The sequence below is a fragment of the Camelina sativa genome, chromosome 5 (genome assembly GCF_030686135.1).
Source record: "Camelina sativa cultivar CO46 ecotype springtype chromosome 5, ASM3068613v1".
NCBI lineage: Eukaryota > Viridiplantae > Streptophyta > Magnoliopsida > Brassicales > Brassicaceae > Camelina > Camelina sativa.
Genome location: NC_141884.1, coordinates 31,651,419 through 31,671,647, shown reverse-complemented (window position 1 = coordinate 31,671,647; position 20,229 = coordinate 31,651,419). Strand labels below are relative to the sequence as shown.

The following is a 20,229-nucleotide window of genomic DNA, read 5'->3' as shown; positions in this document are numbered from 1 at the left end:
CTTTCGTTGCTAACTTGCTATGCTCTCAATCTGTCTTACAACATGCATTGTCTTTTTATTGAGGTTATTATTCTTTGTGTGAATAGGCATGTACGTATTAACATCGTTAGCATACCATAAATCCGACAAATCTCAGTAGAAATGAAAAAAAAAAAGAGAAAGGTTAAGCAGTTATTACCGTGATGCTAAACACAACTTTTTGACTATTTTCCAATTCCTCAGTATCACATGTTCTTATTTCCACATTCTCAGAATTTTGAAACCCTAGAAAATTAACAAAGTAAATAGACTTTATCAATCAAACAAAGTAAATAGACTTATAAATCAAACAATATATCTATCAACAAACAGAAAAGAGAAAATAGATACATGTTTTGTTTTGTTTTGTTTAAATGATGATCATCTGTTCATAATTATGATGTTTTACATTAAAAACAAAAAACTTACTAATTCAATAATTGATTATTTCTTTGATTTCTCCAGATTTTACAGAAGATCGTTTCCACATATGCCATGTTAACTTTTAGGATGTTTTTCTATATTTTATAGGTACTATATGATGAAAAGAATATGTTAGAAATCCGGCGTAAAATTCCAAAATAATAATAACGTATATATTCGAATTGCCAAAAGCCAAATTCTTAGTTTGATTTTAATAAGATTGCATAGTCCATATTATGATAAATTTTGGAACTATCATTAAATAATTTAAGTAGTGATAAATTTTGAATTACGTAATTAACAATTTCTAAAAAAATATTCAAGATTTTTAGGTTGTTAATGATTTAAATACTTTAGGAAACAAACTATTTTCTTGTTATATACGTAATATTTTGTAGACTGTTTTGATTGAGTGGTTTTGTAGTTGCTTAATTGATGGGATCTGAAATTAAAATTCAAATTGTTTGTTTAGTTTTCGAGTAGTTATGGGCAAATCCAAATAATTAGGATCCCACATTTGATTCTCATTTCTTTATTATAGTTATGGACAAATTGAATATTTATTTTATAGAATAAAGGGATGGTCGATCGGCAATTAATGTACACGTAGCCTTATTCTTTAACATAATACTAGGATTTACCTCGTGGTACACCACATGATAATTTTTTTATTAATATATTTTTATATAATTTTTATGGTTTTGTACTATAAGTATATCTAGATTGATGTTATAAGTATATCTAGATTGAATTTTAAAATATTTGTTTTAAGGGGTGTATTGAACTTGATATTTTTGGAGATTTGCTGGAATTTTAATATATTAGAATTTTGAGAGATTTGAGTGTAATTTTAAGAGATTTGAATACATCCGTTGGTTATTGAATTTGAAATTTTAGGATTTAGTGAGATTTTAACCCAAAAAAAAAAAAAGGATTTAATGAGATTTGAGTTTTGAAATTTGTTGAGATTTGGAGACGATACGATCAGAGTTTCGGCTCCAACGAGACTCACCTCATGATCATAGATGGGGTTTTTTTTGTGTTTCACAGCGCATGAGTAATTAAAAAGTTTTGCGTAGAGTTTATTATACACATCAACGAAACTTTTTAGGATCAAAGAGAGAAGTTTTCTATGACATCCCAGGTTCTTATTGATTAGTAGCATTGGATCGAAAAAAAGAGAGAAGAGAGAGAGAAAGAGAGTTGCACTTATAAAAAAAATTGCAGTAGATCTCAAAGGATTTTTTTTTCAAAGTTTCACCATTTAAGGTGGGATTTTATAAGGCATATTTTTTAACAAGAAATATCTCTTAGAATCTCTTAGAATCTCATTTAATAGTTTTTTTTAATAAAAAATGTGATTTTTTGAATAACAGTAGATTTAAGGTGAGATTTATAAATTATTGATTGAATAACAAGAGATTCTAAATGATTTTAATAAATTTCACATTCAATAACATAGGATTTCAGATGATTTTTTAAAATCATCAATTAAATAACAGGAAATTTCAGAATACTCTAAAATCTCCTAAAATATGTGTTATTGAATGTATATGGATCAAGCTTATAAAAAGAGTAAAATTTCACCGGACGAAATAATTTAACAGTATTGTAACACAAAATAAAATATTTAAAATTTAAATGAATGTCGATCTAAAACAGTTCCACCATACGCATATCCCTGGTGATATTTTACCCTTTATAAGTTTGAATGTTTATAATGTTTTAAGTTTTTAAAAATTTTAGAATTATTATATATGGCATAACTAAACAATATACCGCAGAACAATTTTGAGAAACTTTTTTAATAAAATTTTTGTAATTTTAAATTTGGAAATAGTATGTGACATAAGTATATTATTTTAATGCTATTTAATGTCTTTTTTTGGACAAACATTATGTAACTAGGTTTTCACCCGCGGAACACCACGGGACTAAATTATAAATTAATATATTTTAAATAATAATTTTTAATTTATTTAGTTTTCGAATTCCCAATTAATTAAAATTTATCTAATTAATTTATAATTTTGTTCATAATGATCTTTCTTCTTCTTAATATACAATTTATAACCTAATTACATTAATTTGTTATTAGATAGAATGTAAAATTTTAAAACACTTAGTTTTGTTTTCTATAATTAAACAGAGTTATATGCCTATATGGTATATTGGTATGTTAGTGTATATTTTTATGTGTATACATTTTTTTTTTTTTGAATATTAAGAATGTGTTGTAGTATGTGTAATATTTTGTAATTCATATACTAAATAATTTATAAGTTAATTTTCCAAACTATGACTACAAATCTATATTATATGAAATAAACTAATAGTTTTAGTGTTGGTTCTATAGTCCAAACCCGCCATGCTAGACGGATCATGCAACATGTTCAAAAAATTTTAATCTGCAAAAACTCATCATACGAAACTCGTGAAAGTAAAATATAGTATGTGAGGCTAAAAATCACTTTCTCAAATAAATTTTTCAAATTTTTAAAGAACAACACCTTTTCACTCATCTCCTTATAAAATAAGGAAATAAAATCTGTTGTAATATCCGCGAACCAATTTTTGTAATTTTGGTGTGGGTGTTGATCGACACCCTTGGTGGCATCAATCGATACCATGTTTTTCCGGTTTGGTCGGGTTTGATTTAATTGCTGATTGGTTCGGTTTGGTTCAATTGAAATCCCTAATCGTGTTGTTAAGTGTCTGAGACGAATTAAGGGTTTCAGAAAATCTCTTTGGTCGCCGTTGAGTGGAAAAGAAAGAGAGAAAAGAGAGAAAAACGTTCTTGAGATTCTCTGGGCTTGTTCTGGGAGATTTTGGAGAGATCTGAGGCAGTAGAAGTATTAGCTGTTGCTGGAAACGAAGGGGGAGCTTCTGGAGGTGTTGTTTTCCACGTTTCTCAATTCAATCTTCCTGTTCTTGAGGTGAGTGCTTGACCATGGTTGATCTAAGCATGAGATCTCCTTTGTTTTGTGTGATTCCTTGTGGTTTGTGGTGTTTGCTTGCTTGGGTACATTGTATTTGTGATTTCTAGTGAATTCCAAGATGGTTAGATGTGTTTGGAGTCGAATTTGTGTTGATTGGAATCGGAGTTTGTCGCTGAGTTTCGCGCAGATCGTGTCTGCAGAAGAGGCATCGATCGATACCACTTTTGTGGAGCATCGATCGGCACCGTCTTGAGTAGCATCGATCGGCACCATTTCAGCATCGGTCGGCACCAGTTCCTGTAGCATCGGTCGACACCGATTGAGCATCGGTCGACACTAGTACCTGCCGAGTCTTATTTTCCTGGTTTGATGTATTGATTGTGTTATTGTTGTTTGTTGACTTGGGAGTCTCATATGCTTGTGTGTATAACCCAGTAGATGGGAGGACGGCCTCACTAAGTATTTATGATAATACTTACGCATCTCAATTGTTGTTTGTGATGTGCAGGTAAAGGCAAAGTGTGATCGTGGAATCAAGGCGATGATGAAGGGATGTTCTAGAGGCTTGATTGATTGTGGTTTAGCAGTTGTTAGGTTGCTAGATTAAGTCAATGGAACATTGTAGGATGTTAGCTTTTGGTTATTTCTTTATTTGGATTATGGTGTTATTGGATATTGGTTTTAATTGTTGGAATTCTTTTGGTTTAATGGAAATTTGTTTTATTTGGTTATCCGTGGTTATTGATTGTTGATAGGATGTTAGTGGGTATGGGACCAATAGTAAATTAAGGTATAAAAAAAAACGGGAAGGGTTGTTTCATCTGTATACATTTACAGTTATGTTTGTTACCTTTTAAAACACTTAGTTTCTATAAAAAAAAATCAAATATAAATAGAGTTAATTTTTTTATTAAATTAATTATTTAATGTCAAAGCATGCCTCTAAATAAATGCCAACTTGAGGATTTATTATATAAATGTCTCCAAAAATGTATATATAGATGTTTTCATTTGAAAAAATTGTTTATATGCTCTTCTAATTATTTAAATGGTGGGCGCTATCCCTTCGAAAACCCTAAATCTAGTGTTTCCTGAATTCGTGAATTGAGACTTGTTACTTCCAAATTCGAAACCTAAAAACCTCTATTTTTCAGAGAATTTTAGAGACCCATCAAATTATATGTTCACTCTAATTGTTGTCATCTCATCTCAATTATCTGTTTCATATCAACTTAATCCGATGAGTTAATTTTCTTATCTTTATCTAAAACTCTTTGCAGCATCAATGAATTCACTGGTTCTTTCCTTTGCTTTTCTAATCCAGCACTTTCACGACGCAATTGTTTTGAGTTATTACATACTTGGATTCGAATTGGAGTGTGTTAATCATATCTTTAAATAATATATAGGGGTGACTTGAATTTGTGAATTATGCTAATGGCTTTTTTTGAGTATTGAAACATAAATATAAAATATCTCCATATCATTTGCATTACTTATTTAATCATAGTTTATTGGACTGAGTTCTTATTCACAAATTCCAGGGATAGTGAGAGCGAGAGAAGTGAACATAGCCCGTTTTATCTGCCAAATATGGTGGAAAAGTATATCTATCGTCTCTGGAAATCCGGTCTTCTTTTCTCTATCTACTCCAAGATTTATACTCATTTATCTTCTCAGCAATATGATGTCTCGTAAGTATTCTTTTCCATCAACTGGATCTTTTCTTTGAAAAACTGGTTCATGCAAAACAATACATAATGATATGTAACTGGTATTAGCAGAGCATCAACAACTGCTCCGATCTCATCTGGTAAGAACACAGCACAATTGTCTCAGATCCAATCTCAGATTCACAAGAGTAAAACAGTGAATGAAGGAGTCGAAGAGATACCGACTGAAGTAACTGAGATAACAATGGGCTGCACATCACCGAGGCCCATCAACTGTCCAGCATTGCAAAAGCCCAAGTCAAATAAACAAGTCAGGCCCAATATGCAGCCAAAGTCTTCCTCCTCTCAACGGCTAACCACACCTGCACAAACAGACAATAAAGTGAAAGCAAAGAAGGACTGTACTGATCATATACCTCTCAGCAATAGGTTTGAATGTTTGGACTCATATGATGTGTGATATGAGCAGTGAGCTGTCAAGGGTGAAATCCGAATAATGTAATGCCTATATAAGGCAACCTATGTAACAAACCTAAGTTAAGGAAATAAGAGAGTAATGTTCTTTACCTAAAAGAGCCGCTGAGCTCGCATCTTCATGGTATCAGAGCTATGGATCAAGCAATCCAACTCTATTCTCCTCCTACTCTTCATATCTCTAATTGTGTCACTGTGCAACTAACAGAGAAAAACGATTTTCTCTGGAAAACCCAGTTTGAGTCGTTTCTCTCTGGTCAAAATCTTCTGGGCTTTGTTAATGGAGCTTTTCCCCAACCGCTCGCCTCCATTCCTGTTCCTGCTATCGATGGTCAGGTCAGCCACGTTACAAATCCAGACTTTCTAGCTTGGCATCATGCTGATCAGGTGGTACGCGCTTGGCTGCTTGGATCTCTTTCTGAAGACATTCTGCGAGATGTTGTCCACACCACTACAGCTCGAGATCTCTGGTCAGCTTTGGCTCAACACTTCAACAAGGTATCAGCTTCTCATCTATTTGAACTACAACACAAGCTTCAAACCGTCGAGAAGTTAGATAAGTAAATGGATGAGTATCTAAAAGAAATAAAGAGGGTTTGCGAGCAACTTGCCTCTATAGGAAGTCCGGTTAGTGAACATATGAAGATATTTGCTGCTCTAAAAGGTCTTGGTAGGGAATATAAGCCTATCAAAACCTCCATAGAAGGATCAATGGATGCTCAGCCTTCTCTGACCTTGGATGCTGTAATTTCAAGGCTCACCAGTTACTCTGACCGTCTTGCAAGCTACAATGGTGGTTCAGAAGTCTCTCCTCACATGGCGTTCAACACCATTAGCACTGCTTCGACTGGTTACTACAACAATAACAGAGGCAGAGGCAACTCTCATTATGGTAACAACCGGGGCAGGAATAATTTCACAACAAAGGGAAAAGGTTTTCATCAGCAAATATCTCAAGAACCTGGTGGAGTCAACAAAGTAATCTATCAGATATGTGGTAAACCAGGCCATCCAGCCTCAAAATGTTGGCATCGGTATGATAACAGTTACCAGTTTGACAACATACCTCAGGCTTTAGCTGCTCTCCGGATTAGTGATATTACTGATCACAATGGAAACGAGTGGGTGTCAGACTCTGGAGCTACGACTCATGTGACTAACTCTCCTCATCACCTACAACAAGCTCAGGTTTATGAAAGAAATGAGTCAGTCATGATGGGAGATGGAAGCTTTCTACCTATCACTCACACCGGATCAGCAAGTCTTCCTTCAATCTTTGGTAATTTACCTCTTAACGATGTTCTTGTTTGTCCCGGTATTGCAAAGTCCTTATTGTATGTGTCCAAGCTTACCAATGATTATCCCTGTACATTTCAATTTGATGATGATGATGTGCGTATTTATGATAAGGCAACAAGGGGATTGTTAACAAAGGGAAAATACAGTAATGGACTCTATACACTGGGGAAATTACATAGAGGAGCTGCATCTCATCAAGTCTACTTCTCATCCAGACAGCAAGCATCGAGTGAAGAAGTATGGCATAAGAGACTGGGGCATCCTCATTTGCAAGCTCTTCAGCATCTTTCTGCAATAAAAGCAATTAGCATCAGTAATAAAAGTACCAAGGCAATTTGTGAAGCTTGTCAACTTGGGAAGAGTAGTAGATTACCTTTTTTCCCTTCAACTTTTGTAGCTTCTAGACCCCTGGAGAGAATTCATTATGATCTATGGGGTCCTTCACCAGTAATGTCAGTTCAAGGATTCAAATACTACATAATCTTTATTGACAATTATTCCCGATTCTGTTGGTTCTACCCTCTCAAGCTCAAATCTGATTTTCTACAAACGTTCTATAACTTTCAAGCTTTTGTGGAAAATCAGTATCAACACAAGATCAATACCTTCCAGTGTGATGGTGGTGGTGAGTTTACTAGCAATCAGTTTACAGCTCACCTGCAGAAGCATGGGATTCAACAACTTATTTCTTGTCCCTATACGCCACAGCAAAATGGATTAGCATAAAGAAAGCACAGACATATTGTGGAACTAGGATTATCTATGCTATTTCAAGGAAGAGTACCTCAAAAGTATTGGGTAGAAGCGTTCTATACTGCTAACTTCTTGATTAATCTTTTGCCTTCCTCGGTTTTGGATAAGAATCATAGTCCTTATGAAGTTTTGACTGGTCAAGCTCCCACTTACTCAGCTCTAAGGGTTTTTGGTTGTGCTTGCTATCTAACCCTCCGTGACTATGCCATGACAAAGTTTGACCCACGATCGTTAAAATGCATTTTTCTTGGGTATAATGAGAAGTATAAAGGATATCAGTGCTTACTTCCTTCAACGGTTCGTGTCTATATCAGTAGGCATGTCATTTTTGACGAAGCTTTTTTTCCATTCTTAGCAGCTCCAACCATTAGCAATCAGCAATATACCTCTCTCATGAATGCTTGGCACAAAAGTCTCCCTGCAACACAATCCAACAAGCCACAAGAGATAGATCCATCAAGTGAGGTAAGACAGCAGGACAAACCTCTTTTTACACCAGAAGACTTTCCACCGCTTCCTCCTTCAACAACTGCTCCGAGAAGTCAGACTCCAGCTGTGTCCACTGATAGAATGGAGGAAAGTACTTAGTGTACGACAGGCTTTGATCATGCTTCTATAGGCAACAACTCTCATTCTTCTGTCAGGACGGATACTACTGAATCACCTCTCGACTCTCAAGTGTCTCCTTCATCAGTCTCTAACTCTGTTGCTCCAACTCCTTCAGTTACACCTACACTCAATGAATCTCCCTCTGCGACCTCCACTCATATACCTCCTGATCCAGATATAGTGGCCCCTAAAGAAAATATTGTGGTTCAGGAAGAAACTGTTTATACTCCTTCCTCAGCTTATGTCACTTCTACCTCAGAAACTGAGATATCCTCAGTCGCCTCTTCGTCAACAACTGCTCAGGTTGCACCCTCGACAAAACCTGGGATAGCAACACAAGCAGTTGTTCAGATTCAACCCACTCATGGTATGGTAACAAGATTGAAGGATGGAATACGAAAACCAAATCCACGATATGCTTTGTTAACTCATAAAGTTTCTTACCCAGAACCTAAGACTGTTGCTGCTGCTATTAAACATCCCGGTTGGAATGGAGCAATGTCAGTGGAAATGGGTAATTGCAAAGCAGCAAACACCTGGTCTTTGGTTCCTCTTGAAATTGATATGAATGTTTTAGGAAGTAAGTGGGTCTTTTGAACAGAACTGAACGCTGATGGATCATTGCAAAATCTTAAGGCACGATTAGTGGCACAAGGATTTAATCAGGAAGAAGCGATTGATTACCTTGAAACGTATAGTCCTGTTGTCAGAACAACAACTGTTAGAGCTGTACTTGACTTAGCCACCAAAATGCAATGGGATATCAAGCAAATGGATGTTGAAAACACCTTCTTGCATAGAGATCTCTCAGAAATGGTGTATATGAAGCAACCAGCTGGCTTCGTTGATCCTGACAAGCCGGACCATGTGTGTCTTCTGCATAAATCACTATACGGATTAAAAAAAGCTCCTCGAGCTTGGTTTGATAAATTCAGCACATATTTACTTGAGTTTGGATTTACCTGCAGTATCCCGGATCCGTCATTCTTTGTGTATAAACGAGATGGAGCAATCATCATCCTTCTTTGTTATGTTGATGACATGCTCATCACTGGAAATAGCTCCTCTGCAATGACGACGTTCCTTGAAGCTCTCAACACTCAATTCTGCATTAAAGATTTTGGACAGATGCACTACTTTCTGGGAAACCAAGCGCATTTTCATTCCTCTGGATTGTTCCTCTCTCAGCAAAAATATGCAGAAGACTTATTAGTTGCAGCTGCTATGAGCGAGTGTTCTCCTGAGCCGACTCCTCTACCACAACAAGTCGAAATAGCAAGTTCAAAACACAAAGAGCCATTTACAAATCCTACTTACTTCAGAAGTTTAGCAGGAAAACTTCAGTATCTGACACTTACCAGACCTGATATCCAGTTTGCGGTTAACTTTGTGTGTTAGAAGATGCATGCTCCAACCTTTGGTGACTTCTATATTCTCCAGAGGATACTTCGCTACATCAAAGGCACAATCACGATGGGCATTAGCTTTTGTAAGAACACAAGTAATACTCTACGTGCTTACAGTGATAGTGACTATGGTGGTTGTGCAGAGACAAGTCGCTCAAGAGGAGGATATTGCAATTATCTTGGGACTAATCTCATCTCCTGGTCGTCTCAGAAACAAGACTCTGTCTCGCGCAGCTCCACTGAAGCCGAATATCGAGCTATGTCAGACACTGCAGCAGAGATCTCATGGATCTGTAATATCCTCAAGAAACTTGGAATTCCTCAATATCAGCCTCCGGAGTTGTACTGCGACAACCTCTCCGCCGTGTATCTCACCGCTAATCCTGCCTTTCACAAGAAAAGCAAACACTTTGCCAATCACTATCATTATGTTTGTGAAAAGTTTCTCTTGGCACAGTCATTGTTAGGCACATACCTGGTCATGATCAAATCACAGACATCTTCACAAAGTCTCTTCCAGTCGGACCGTTCACTTCTCTACGATACAAACTCGGTGTGGTCCTCCCTCCCACATAGAGTTTGCGGGGGAGTATTAGCAGGCATCAACAACTGCTCCGATCTCCTCTGGTAAGAACACATCACAATTGTCTCAGATCCAATCTCAGATTCATAAGAGTAAAACAGTGAATGAAGGAGTCGAAGAGATACCAACTGAAGTAACTGAGACAACAATGGGCTGCACATCACCGAGGCCCATCAACAGTCTAGCATTGCAAAAGCCCAAGTCAAATAAACAAGTTAGGCCCAATATGTCCAACAGTGCATTCAGGCCCAATATGCAGCCAAAGTCTTCCTCCTCTCAACGGCTAACCATATATGCATAAACAGACAATAAAGTGAAAGCAAAGAAGGACTGTACTGATCATATACCTCTCAGTAATAGGTTTGAATGTTTGGACTCATATGATGTGTGATATGAGCAGTGAGCTGTCAAGGGTGAAACCCTAATAATGTAATGCATATATAAGGCAACCTATGTAACAACCCTAAGTTAAGCAAATAAGAGAGTAATTTTCTTTACCTAAAAGAGCCGCTGAGCTCGCATCTTCAACTGGGAGAATTTTGATGTAGAATTGATGTCTCATTTATACAGATGAGGAACTCACATAGGTAGCTACGAAGGAAGCCTTTCCGATACGTTGCCACTTGCCAAATTGTTTATTGATTTGTATTCTTCTTTTGATGTCATTAGAGTGTGAGAACATGGAGTGATTTTGTTGTCAACATCACTCTTGGTAAATAAAAACAAGTTTTTCTTTAGTAAGAGTTTTGAAAAGGAGGTGTTTCGAGTTTGATGCATTTTGGTGGTGTGATTCGATACTATATATAGTACTCGTAGGGTTTCTCTTAGGTTTCCTATAAATTCTTGATGATCAAGTTTGAAATATATTGGAAGATATTTAAGTTGAAGATTTTGGGAATAGCTGATTAGGCATATGCTTTTTATATGCTCGTAAATTTTAAAATTATGTTAAAAACATCTTTACAATCAAGAATCGTATATATCATAATAGAACGGTGAGATTAACATACCTTATTTATAGGAGTAGATTTACTAACAACCCGCATTCCATGCGTAATTATTATTGGCTTTAATTTCAGTTTCTAAAAACAAATTGTCCTATAAATATTCGTCCACAACAATCATTCAGTTTAGGATTTCGGTTTAATATACTTCCATATATAGTTGAGACGATTGAATTATTGAGTTGGATCCGAATCATTGATTTTGGGTTTTAAAGTCTTAAGTTGAATCGATCAATTTACAATTAGAGGATGACACAAATTTGTACTCCAAAAATGTTAAGATAGATAATAATTATTGGGATTGTAATTCTTTGTTACTCAAATTCGGTCGATTTAAAATCAAACTTTAATTGTAAGAGATCATACAATCTCTAAAGATCTATTAAAATAGGTTTGGAGATAGTTATGGGATTAAAAGTTTAATGCGTAGAATTTTTGGAAAATCGGAATGTATAGATGTTGTCAAGCTTTTTATGGCAATAAACGTAACAAAATTAAATCGATTAAATAGTTCCATTAATTGAGTTTCTAGGAAATGTTATTTTAGGTAAATCGTTAGGGGTTAATGTCGTAAATAAAACAAATTAAATAAGCAAAATTTAAAGGGCATAAACTAAAATGTACTTCAAAAATGTTAATATAGATAGATAACTGTTTGGCTCCGCGGTTAATACCTTTCATCTGATACAGTTAGTCATGATCTGAATACACATACACTGGGCCATACCCAAGATCTACGCGTTTTTAAGCTTAAATTTACTCCATTACCTTTTTATTGTTTTTCAGAATTTTTTATGAAAAGGGTATTATTTGAAATTTTGTTTTGTTTATTTTTTTTATCTCTGTGCTCCCAATTAATTAATAGTATAGATATAAAATATTTTTTTTTGACAGATTTATTATTGGGTTTGCTTTTATAAATATCTTGAGCCCAAACACAATAAACGATTTTAAATTTTAGAAGACAAGCCTTCTAAAATATGGTAAAGATCTGTTTTAATCCGAGAGGCCAGAGCATTTGGGAAATGGGTCTACATAAGTCCATTGACAAAAAAATCTTTTAAGTTGCATTTGCGCAGAGCCCCCTCTTTTCAGTTGCTGATATGTAAAAATAAACCCCAAATACCACAAACCGCAATTGTCAAAATTGGTTTTGGTTTAGTTGGTAAAGACATTTCAAAATCTTCGAAAAATTTCCAGTCTGTTTTCTGAGGAGACACATGAATTACATGACTTATGGTCCTTATGGTTCGAACTAACTCGCTAGAATTCTTAGGATACCCCTCGATCGGATTATTTTTTTTTGTTTTTGCAGTATTGTTTCCCTTGGAAGTTCGACGCATGACCTTAATCTTCTTTGGCCCCGGGATAGCTGTTAAATTTAACCTTGTAGAAAAATAAAATAAGAATCACATCCAAAATGGCTCGAACTAGGAATTGAAGGACGTTCTCTTCTGATTTTGATTTTTAATAAGTTCCGTTCTAATAATTTAGTAACCTAAACAACATGTGGGCCGTATAGGTTATAACTTATAAGGTAGACGTTTGGATCCGTCAAGAATTGGTTCAGAAAATTATACATAAAGTTTTGGATTCATTAGAACTATATAAAAAAAACTCTTTATCTTCACATCCTCGGATAATCCAAATACCTAACAAGGAACATGGCCTTGTGACTTGTATATATGTTTCGTAGTCGAAAGGGAACATAGTATGAACAATGCATACCCTACTTCTCCCAATTCTATTACATATGAAGCCCATCTTCTCTACACACACAAAATCTCTCCTCTTCGCACGTATAATTTAGCAGTCACATAAATGATTTTATCTTATTTATTGTAAAGGTCCTACGTACAAAACCAGTAAGCCCCGATCAAATGAATCTTTAACTATTACATGGTCATTCAGTTGACATTTCCGACACTATATATAGGCTTTGATATTCACTATCACCTGAGTTACTTACAATTCAAAGTGGTTGATTGTTACGTCTACATTGAAATATTGTTGAAAGAGTTATTAAATTGGAAATTTGGGTGGACAAACCATTTAATTTTTTTCCTCACCTTTTAAAAAGAAGAGTTATTTGTAAAACACTAGCTACAAAGGTCGGTGAGAAATATATTTCGTAAAAAAAAAAAAAAAAAATTGTGAAGGAAATATCTACCAGTACCATACATGAGTTCATGTTTACGTTAAATACTAAAAATATGGGCAAGTATTTGTAGTATTGAAAAAGTGGTCTTTTAGCTTAAAAAGTTAAAATATGTCCTAGACAACTAAAACTGAGTCTCAAAAGTTAAAAGTAATACAAATAAATATACTAGTTAAAACCATTTTGATTTAGTTCTCTATTCTCTTTAAGACTTGCTTTAGTTAGAATTTTATTATTTTAATTCAATATTTTAAAATTATAATTGAAATTCCAAACAAGATAAAGTTGGTCAAAATTTGGTTAGAATAAGTGGTTGATCATAAATTTTGACCACTCTTAATCCTCATAAGTTTATTTAAGTACAAAATTTTCGATGAGTTTTTAACCAAATGATTTGTATCTTTGAAAATAGGCAGCTTTCTTGTAGTGTAATGATTTGTATTAGTGTCATAATGAGAATGCTTTGGAGATCCATCTATCTGTTCAATGAGTTTATGTAGTACTGATTACTGAAATGCAATTGTTTCACAAAATATTCAAACAATATATCATAATAAGATTTATTTGGATACTTCTAAATTATTTATAGCCATATATGTGCCCATAAAATTAGATTTATTTATAATTTCTTCAGCTATTATAAATGCCACATGGACATAGGTGATGAAAACAAGACATTGTGGTATGAGCTAATTGACAAACATTAAGAGACATGGTAGAAAGCACTTCTCTGACTTGTCTCCGACTAGTTAATTAAATACAAAGCCATGTATAAATAAACAATACTATTGGATTTTATTTCATTCCAATTTTTAAAAAAAATTATAATAGAAATTTTTGAATTTTATATATTTTATTTTGGTGAGATTTTGAATTTTATATATTTATGTGTGGGTTAATTTGTATTTTGTAATAGCAATCTGAACCGAAAAAAAAATCAAGATTATTATTAAAAAAAAACTACCACAAACGGGGACTGCGACAGGAGGATCCTTTATCCCCTTATCTGTTTATTCTTTGTATTGAGGTGTTGATAGCTAATATAAAAAAGGCAGAGAGGGAGGAAAAAAATTCGGGAGTCAAGATTGCCCGAGATTATCCTCCTATTTCTCATCTGTTGTTTGCGGATGATAGTTTATTTTTTTGTAAAGCGGATGAGGAACAATGTTTAACGGTGATGGATATCATTGGTAACTATGGTAAAGCGTCAGGCCAAGAGGTAAACCTGGATAAATCCTCTATTATGTTCGGTAAAAAAGTGCCTTCAGAGGTCAAGGAAAAGGTTAAGTCCGTCATTGGCATTTCCAAGGAAGGGGGTTTGGGCTCCTATTTGGGAATCCCTGAGAGTCTTGGAGGATCGAAAGCTCAAGTTTTCGGTTACGTTTGCGATCGGTTGAATGATCGGGTAAATGGCTGGAATGCAAAAATTTTATCTAAGGGAGGGAAGGAGGTTTTACTAAAGTCGGTAGCTTTGGCCCTGCCCACGCATGTAATGTCATGTTTCAAACTTCCTCAAGGTGTAACATCTAATTTGACGAGTGCAATTTCAAATTTCTGGTGGAGTTCTGAAGGGAAAGATCGGGGGCTCCACTGGGTGGCTTGGGATAAAATGTGTAAGGATAAATCAGAGGGAGGATTGGGATTTCGGGATTTGGAAATTTTTAATGATGCGTTATTGGCTAAACAGTATTGGCGTTTAATACAGTTTCCGAATTCTTTATTTGCTCAAGTTTTTAGGGGTCGATATTTCAGGAACAAACATCCGTTAATGGCTACAAAACCATATTCTCCCTCATTTGGGTGGAGAAGCATTTTCTCAACTAAATCCCTAGTGGAAAAAGGAGCCTGATGGTCAGTTGGCTCGGGTATTAACATTTCGGTCTGGCGTGATCCGTGGATCCCGGACCAGCATCCTCGACCTGCAAATGGTAGGGGACGGCACCTTCATCCAAATTTAATGGTAAATCATATGATTAGCCCACAGACTAAAGAATGGCACCTCCCTATACTACAAGAATATATGGATCCGGAGGATATTCAAACTATTCTTAGTTTGCCTATTAGCAAATCTTATAGACCAGATCGATTGGTGTGGCATTATTCACATTCTGGTCGGTATTCGGTTAAATCAGGGTACAAGGTAGCCCAAGATATGAAAGCTGAAATTGAGTATGGTCCCAATTTTAATGCTCTGAAGGCTAAGGCTTGGGACCTCCCGGTTCCACTTAAAATCAAACATTTCTTTTGGCAGATCGCATCGGGTTCTCTTCCGGTGACGATGCGATTAGTCTCCCGGGAGTTAATTGTGATACGGTATGTAAGAGATGTGAAATGGAGGAAGAGTCGATTAATCATACCTTATTTCAATGCCCTCATTCTCGTCGGGTTTGGGAGAGGATTTTTGTTGGATCTAATACGGACAAGTTCCCTTTTGGTTCAATCTATTCCAATTTAGATTTTATATATGGAAAAGGTTTAGCCCATTTGGCTTTAGGCGTTACACATAGTTCGATTCCGTGGCTGGTCTGGTTCTTATGGAAGGATAGGAATAATAAAGTTTTCCAAGGGTTACAATCAGAGCCAACAGATATTATCGATCAGGCTTTACGTGATCAATTATGGTGGGAGGAAGCCCATGTAGCCGTAAGGGCGGGTCCTGTTTTAACAGAGTCTTCGAGTACGCCAGAGATATCAATTTATTGTCAGGTTGATGGCTCGTTGAAAGCCACAGAACCTCATTCAGGGTTAGGATGGTGGTGTGGTGATAGTGAACATCAGACCTTGGTAATGGGTGCCAGATGTCAACGTCGCAGTGCATCCCCACTTCATTCAGAGCTAGAAGCATTACTATGGGCGGTGGAGTTTATCCGTTCCAGAGGAATTGATTGCCGAAGATTCGAGACGGATTCTGCAGAGTTATTAGCGATGGTGCAAGCTCCGGAGGAGTGGCCGATTTCTCAACGCTTCTTGAGGAGTTCCAAGTGCTTAGTGCTTCCTTGCCCCCCTTTTCCCTGATCAAGATCCCCAGGACGTCCAATATGAAGGCTGATTGCTTAGCTCGATCTTCTAGAGTGCTTTTATCAGAAACATCTTTTGTAAACAATTTCCCTCCAGATTGGGTAACCAATCGAGGAGTTTTATTTTAGTTTAATGTGAGGTTGAAAAAAAAAAAAAACTACCACAATAGCATAGCACAACGTGGTTTCAACCATTCAGGTTTTCTCAAAGCTGTAATTATACTTTTGTATAATAAAGAGGGATATTTTGTATTTCTTTTTTTCCATTTCTTTCTATTTTATGAAATTTAATTTGTACTCAGAGTGCTACTAATGACATTTCTTCTTGTAGTTAATTAAGTGAATATATATATATATATATATATATATATAATATTTTATTAATTTTTTGAAATGGAGAATTGCGTATACACAAGCTTAATTTATACGTCTAAATCATTATTTCCTTCCCTTATTGTGTTTGATATTGCAAAGAAATCAGATTACCAGCCATGCTTTTTTTTTTTTTTCACGGTTCATAGAAACAAGATTACCAACCATGCTTGAACGCAAACATACAACTTGAAAAATATCTGATCGAGATTAGTCGATGTCTAAATGGTATCTCTCTTCGCACAATTTAACTCAACTCATTGATTGGCCTGTAGATTCTAACTCTCTCACCACCTTTGAGGAAAATCATCACTAATTAACGTTGTCACTTATACATGGAGTGGCTGCAACAACAAATGACACAAATCGATCTCCATACACATGGAACTGCCAATCGTCATATTGAAAGAGCCATCAAGAATGGTCTCTTTGCAAGCTAGCTCAACGAGATCTTTAATATCATTAATTTGCATTTGATTTTTGACTATCAATTAGATCCTTTCCTTTTGTTTTTTTTTTGTTTTTTTTGTTTTTGGGCAAGTCAACTAGATCTTTATGAGGCGCATTTCATAACATTTGTCTGTTGTATATATAGCCACAAAATGCTCTTTTTCGCAAAATTATTTTTAAACGAAACATACATACAACCAATGAACCAAAAAAGAGAGAGTAATCAAAAGTCAAGAACAATATACACACATAATAACTGTAAAATCTAGCTATAAGCCGACGACTTAACATACATGATCTATAACTTGGCTTCGAACCATGAGACTATTTTGAACTCGAGTATATATATAGTAAACTCGATCACCATTTTTCATGGGAAAAAGTGAATATCACAAAACGAAGATGGAGCTATAATCTATTTTTTTATTGTTCAGATCCGTAAGAACAAGCTAAGTGACGTTGCTACCTCTCAAGGATTCTTGCACATGAAGTTTGAATCCTCCTCTCTCCAAAAGATTGAAAATAAAATCCAAAAGACAAATTAAAAAAAAATTATAGTATCTATTAATAGAGTATACTGCGCTTTGTAAATCATCTAGTATGCACTATCGATAGTTCAACCTATTTAATTATACAAATCTTTTCAGGAAAGTAGCCAAGTAGGCAATATCTCGAAATCGAATCTTGATAATCGGGAAAAGACTAGTTCAGCATGTTTAGATCTCTAACCCTGCATGACAATAGATCATAAGAATCTATAGTTTATTTGGTTAGTAAAAAAACCGGTAGATTTAGAAAAATAATGAGACTAAAAGACAGCATAGGCAACTATGGCTCTCGTCTCGATTACTAACAAAATTTGTAAATCTTATTAAAACCCTAAGCACACAAATAAAAAGACGGAAAGCAAAGATATCAAGTTCCAAAGCGACTTCAAAGAAGCCATAAAAGAAGTCGAGGTAGGATAAATTAAGTCTGGCATGTGGCCTAAGATCATAGGGTTTGGTATTATCCCTCCCAAATTTATATACATTCTAAAAATTACCATTCTAAAAATTTGCCATTCCAAAATGGAAAAAAGATGGCTAGCTACCTGAAATATTGGAGAATGCATGGTCACACATGCCAAGTATAATATTGTATCATCAACTACACGAAGTATATGTATTGCATGGCCACATGCATGAACTATATGACGTTATGTGGTCAATACCATAGACATACAATCTGGTATACCAGTCCAACGATTCCGGCAAAGACCGACATTGACTCCGGCGTTGACTAACATTGACAAAAAAAAATTGTATTTTAATATTTTCTATTAAAAAACAAAATCATAAATTATTATATTAAATTATATATGGGTTTTCATGATTAAAAACACATTCTATTCAATATCTAATTATTTCTATATCTCTAATGTATTCATTCTTATAATTAGTTACTTTTATTTTTGAAGCTAAACTAATAGTTAAATAAAATTATTAATAATTATTTTCAAGAAATATATATATATATATATATAACATATGTAATTATTAATGATTTTATATATATAAATCTCTGATCATCATATTATTTAAAATTTTAAATACTACAAGAATCAATAAAATCAAATTCAACTATTTTCATTAGAAAATAATATGCAAAAGATTTGAGTATATGACTCTTTACTTTAAAATTTGCATGGTAAAGAGTATACAAAATTTTAGATACTCTTTGGTATAAAAAAAATTTACATACTCCTAATAACATGTAAACAATAACAAAAAAATTAACACTATTTACTTTTAATAGATAAAATATAATGATACATAATTATTTTCAATATATAACATAAGGGCATTTGCAAAAATCCTCTTATTCTATATCCTTTTGCAAACATATCCTAAAATCAAGATAAAATCTATTAATATCTTGAAAATAATTATTAATTATTTTTATTTAACTATTATTTTAGCTTTAAAAAAAAATAATTAATTATTAGAATAAATACATTAGAGATACCTAAGATATTTAGATATTGAATAGAATGTTTTCTAATCATGAAAATTCATAAATAATTTAATATAGTAATTTATTATTTTGTTTTTTCATAGAAAAAAATTAAAATACAATTTTTTTTGGTCAATGTTGGTCAACGCCAGAGTCAACGTCGGTCTTAGCCGGAATTATTCGATCGGTGTACCAGATTGTATGTTTATGGTGTTGACCACATAACGTCATATAGTTTATGCATGTGGTCATGCAATACATATACTTCGTGTAGTTGAGGATACAATATTATACTTGGCATGTGTGACCATGCATTCTCCAATACTTCGTGTAGTTAGCCATCTTTTTTCCTTCCAAAATTTGTAGAAGTTGGAATTTGTATTACATGTGATATTATCCCAAGACATACGGCCTATAATTAAGTTTACAATCATGAATGTTATCGCCACAATAATTGATGCTCAATTACAAAAATGACAAACGCAAATGTTTTTTTCTTTATTATAATTTGGGACCAAAGAAACTGAATATAACGAATCAAATCTTATGCCCACTAACCAATCAAATCTTCTTCAGATACTATCATGATTTTTTTATCTAAACCAGTGTTCAAGAAAGCGCTAGGCGGTATTTAGGCGGTGATCCAGCGCCTAGCGCCTAGAACGCCTAATCAGGGCCTAGACGGTTTTTAGGCGGTTTAGGCGTTTACAACATAAAACATTATATATATAAAATTATGTATAAATATATGTTAGAAAAATAAAAATAAATATAAATTATATACAAAATTAAGAAAAATACATTTGTTTAAGTTATATTAACAACATATAAACATTTATAATTACGTATATAGATATAAAACTTAATAATTTAAATATATATAGTTAAAAATCAAAAATAAATATTAAAATTAAATTAACGTAATTTTAAGCGGTTTAGGCGGTCATGTAGACGCCTGCTGAGCGCCTAGCGCCTAAACGGCGCCTAGGCGGCCGCCTAGACCGCTTTCTTGAACACTGATCTAAACCAATCAATCAAATCCAACAATTTTTATTG

At 34.4% G+C, this 20,229-nt stretch overlaps 1 protein-coding gene across 1 annotated transcript; it reads left to right on the top strand.

Moving 5' to 3' along the window:
• The first annotated feature begins 15,359 nt into the window (after positions 1-15,359).
• Positions 15,360-16,354, top strand: LOC147944560 (uncharacterized). The gene is made up of 2 exons (XM_087512639.1): positions 15,360-15,652; positions 15,886-16,354. The coding sequence occupies exons 1-2, from the start codon at positions 15,360-15,362 to the stop codon at positions 16,352-16,354; spliced, it is 762 nt and encodes a 253-aa protein (XP_087368765.1).
• The last annotated feature ends 3,875 nt before the right edge of the window (positions 16,355-20,229 follow it).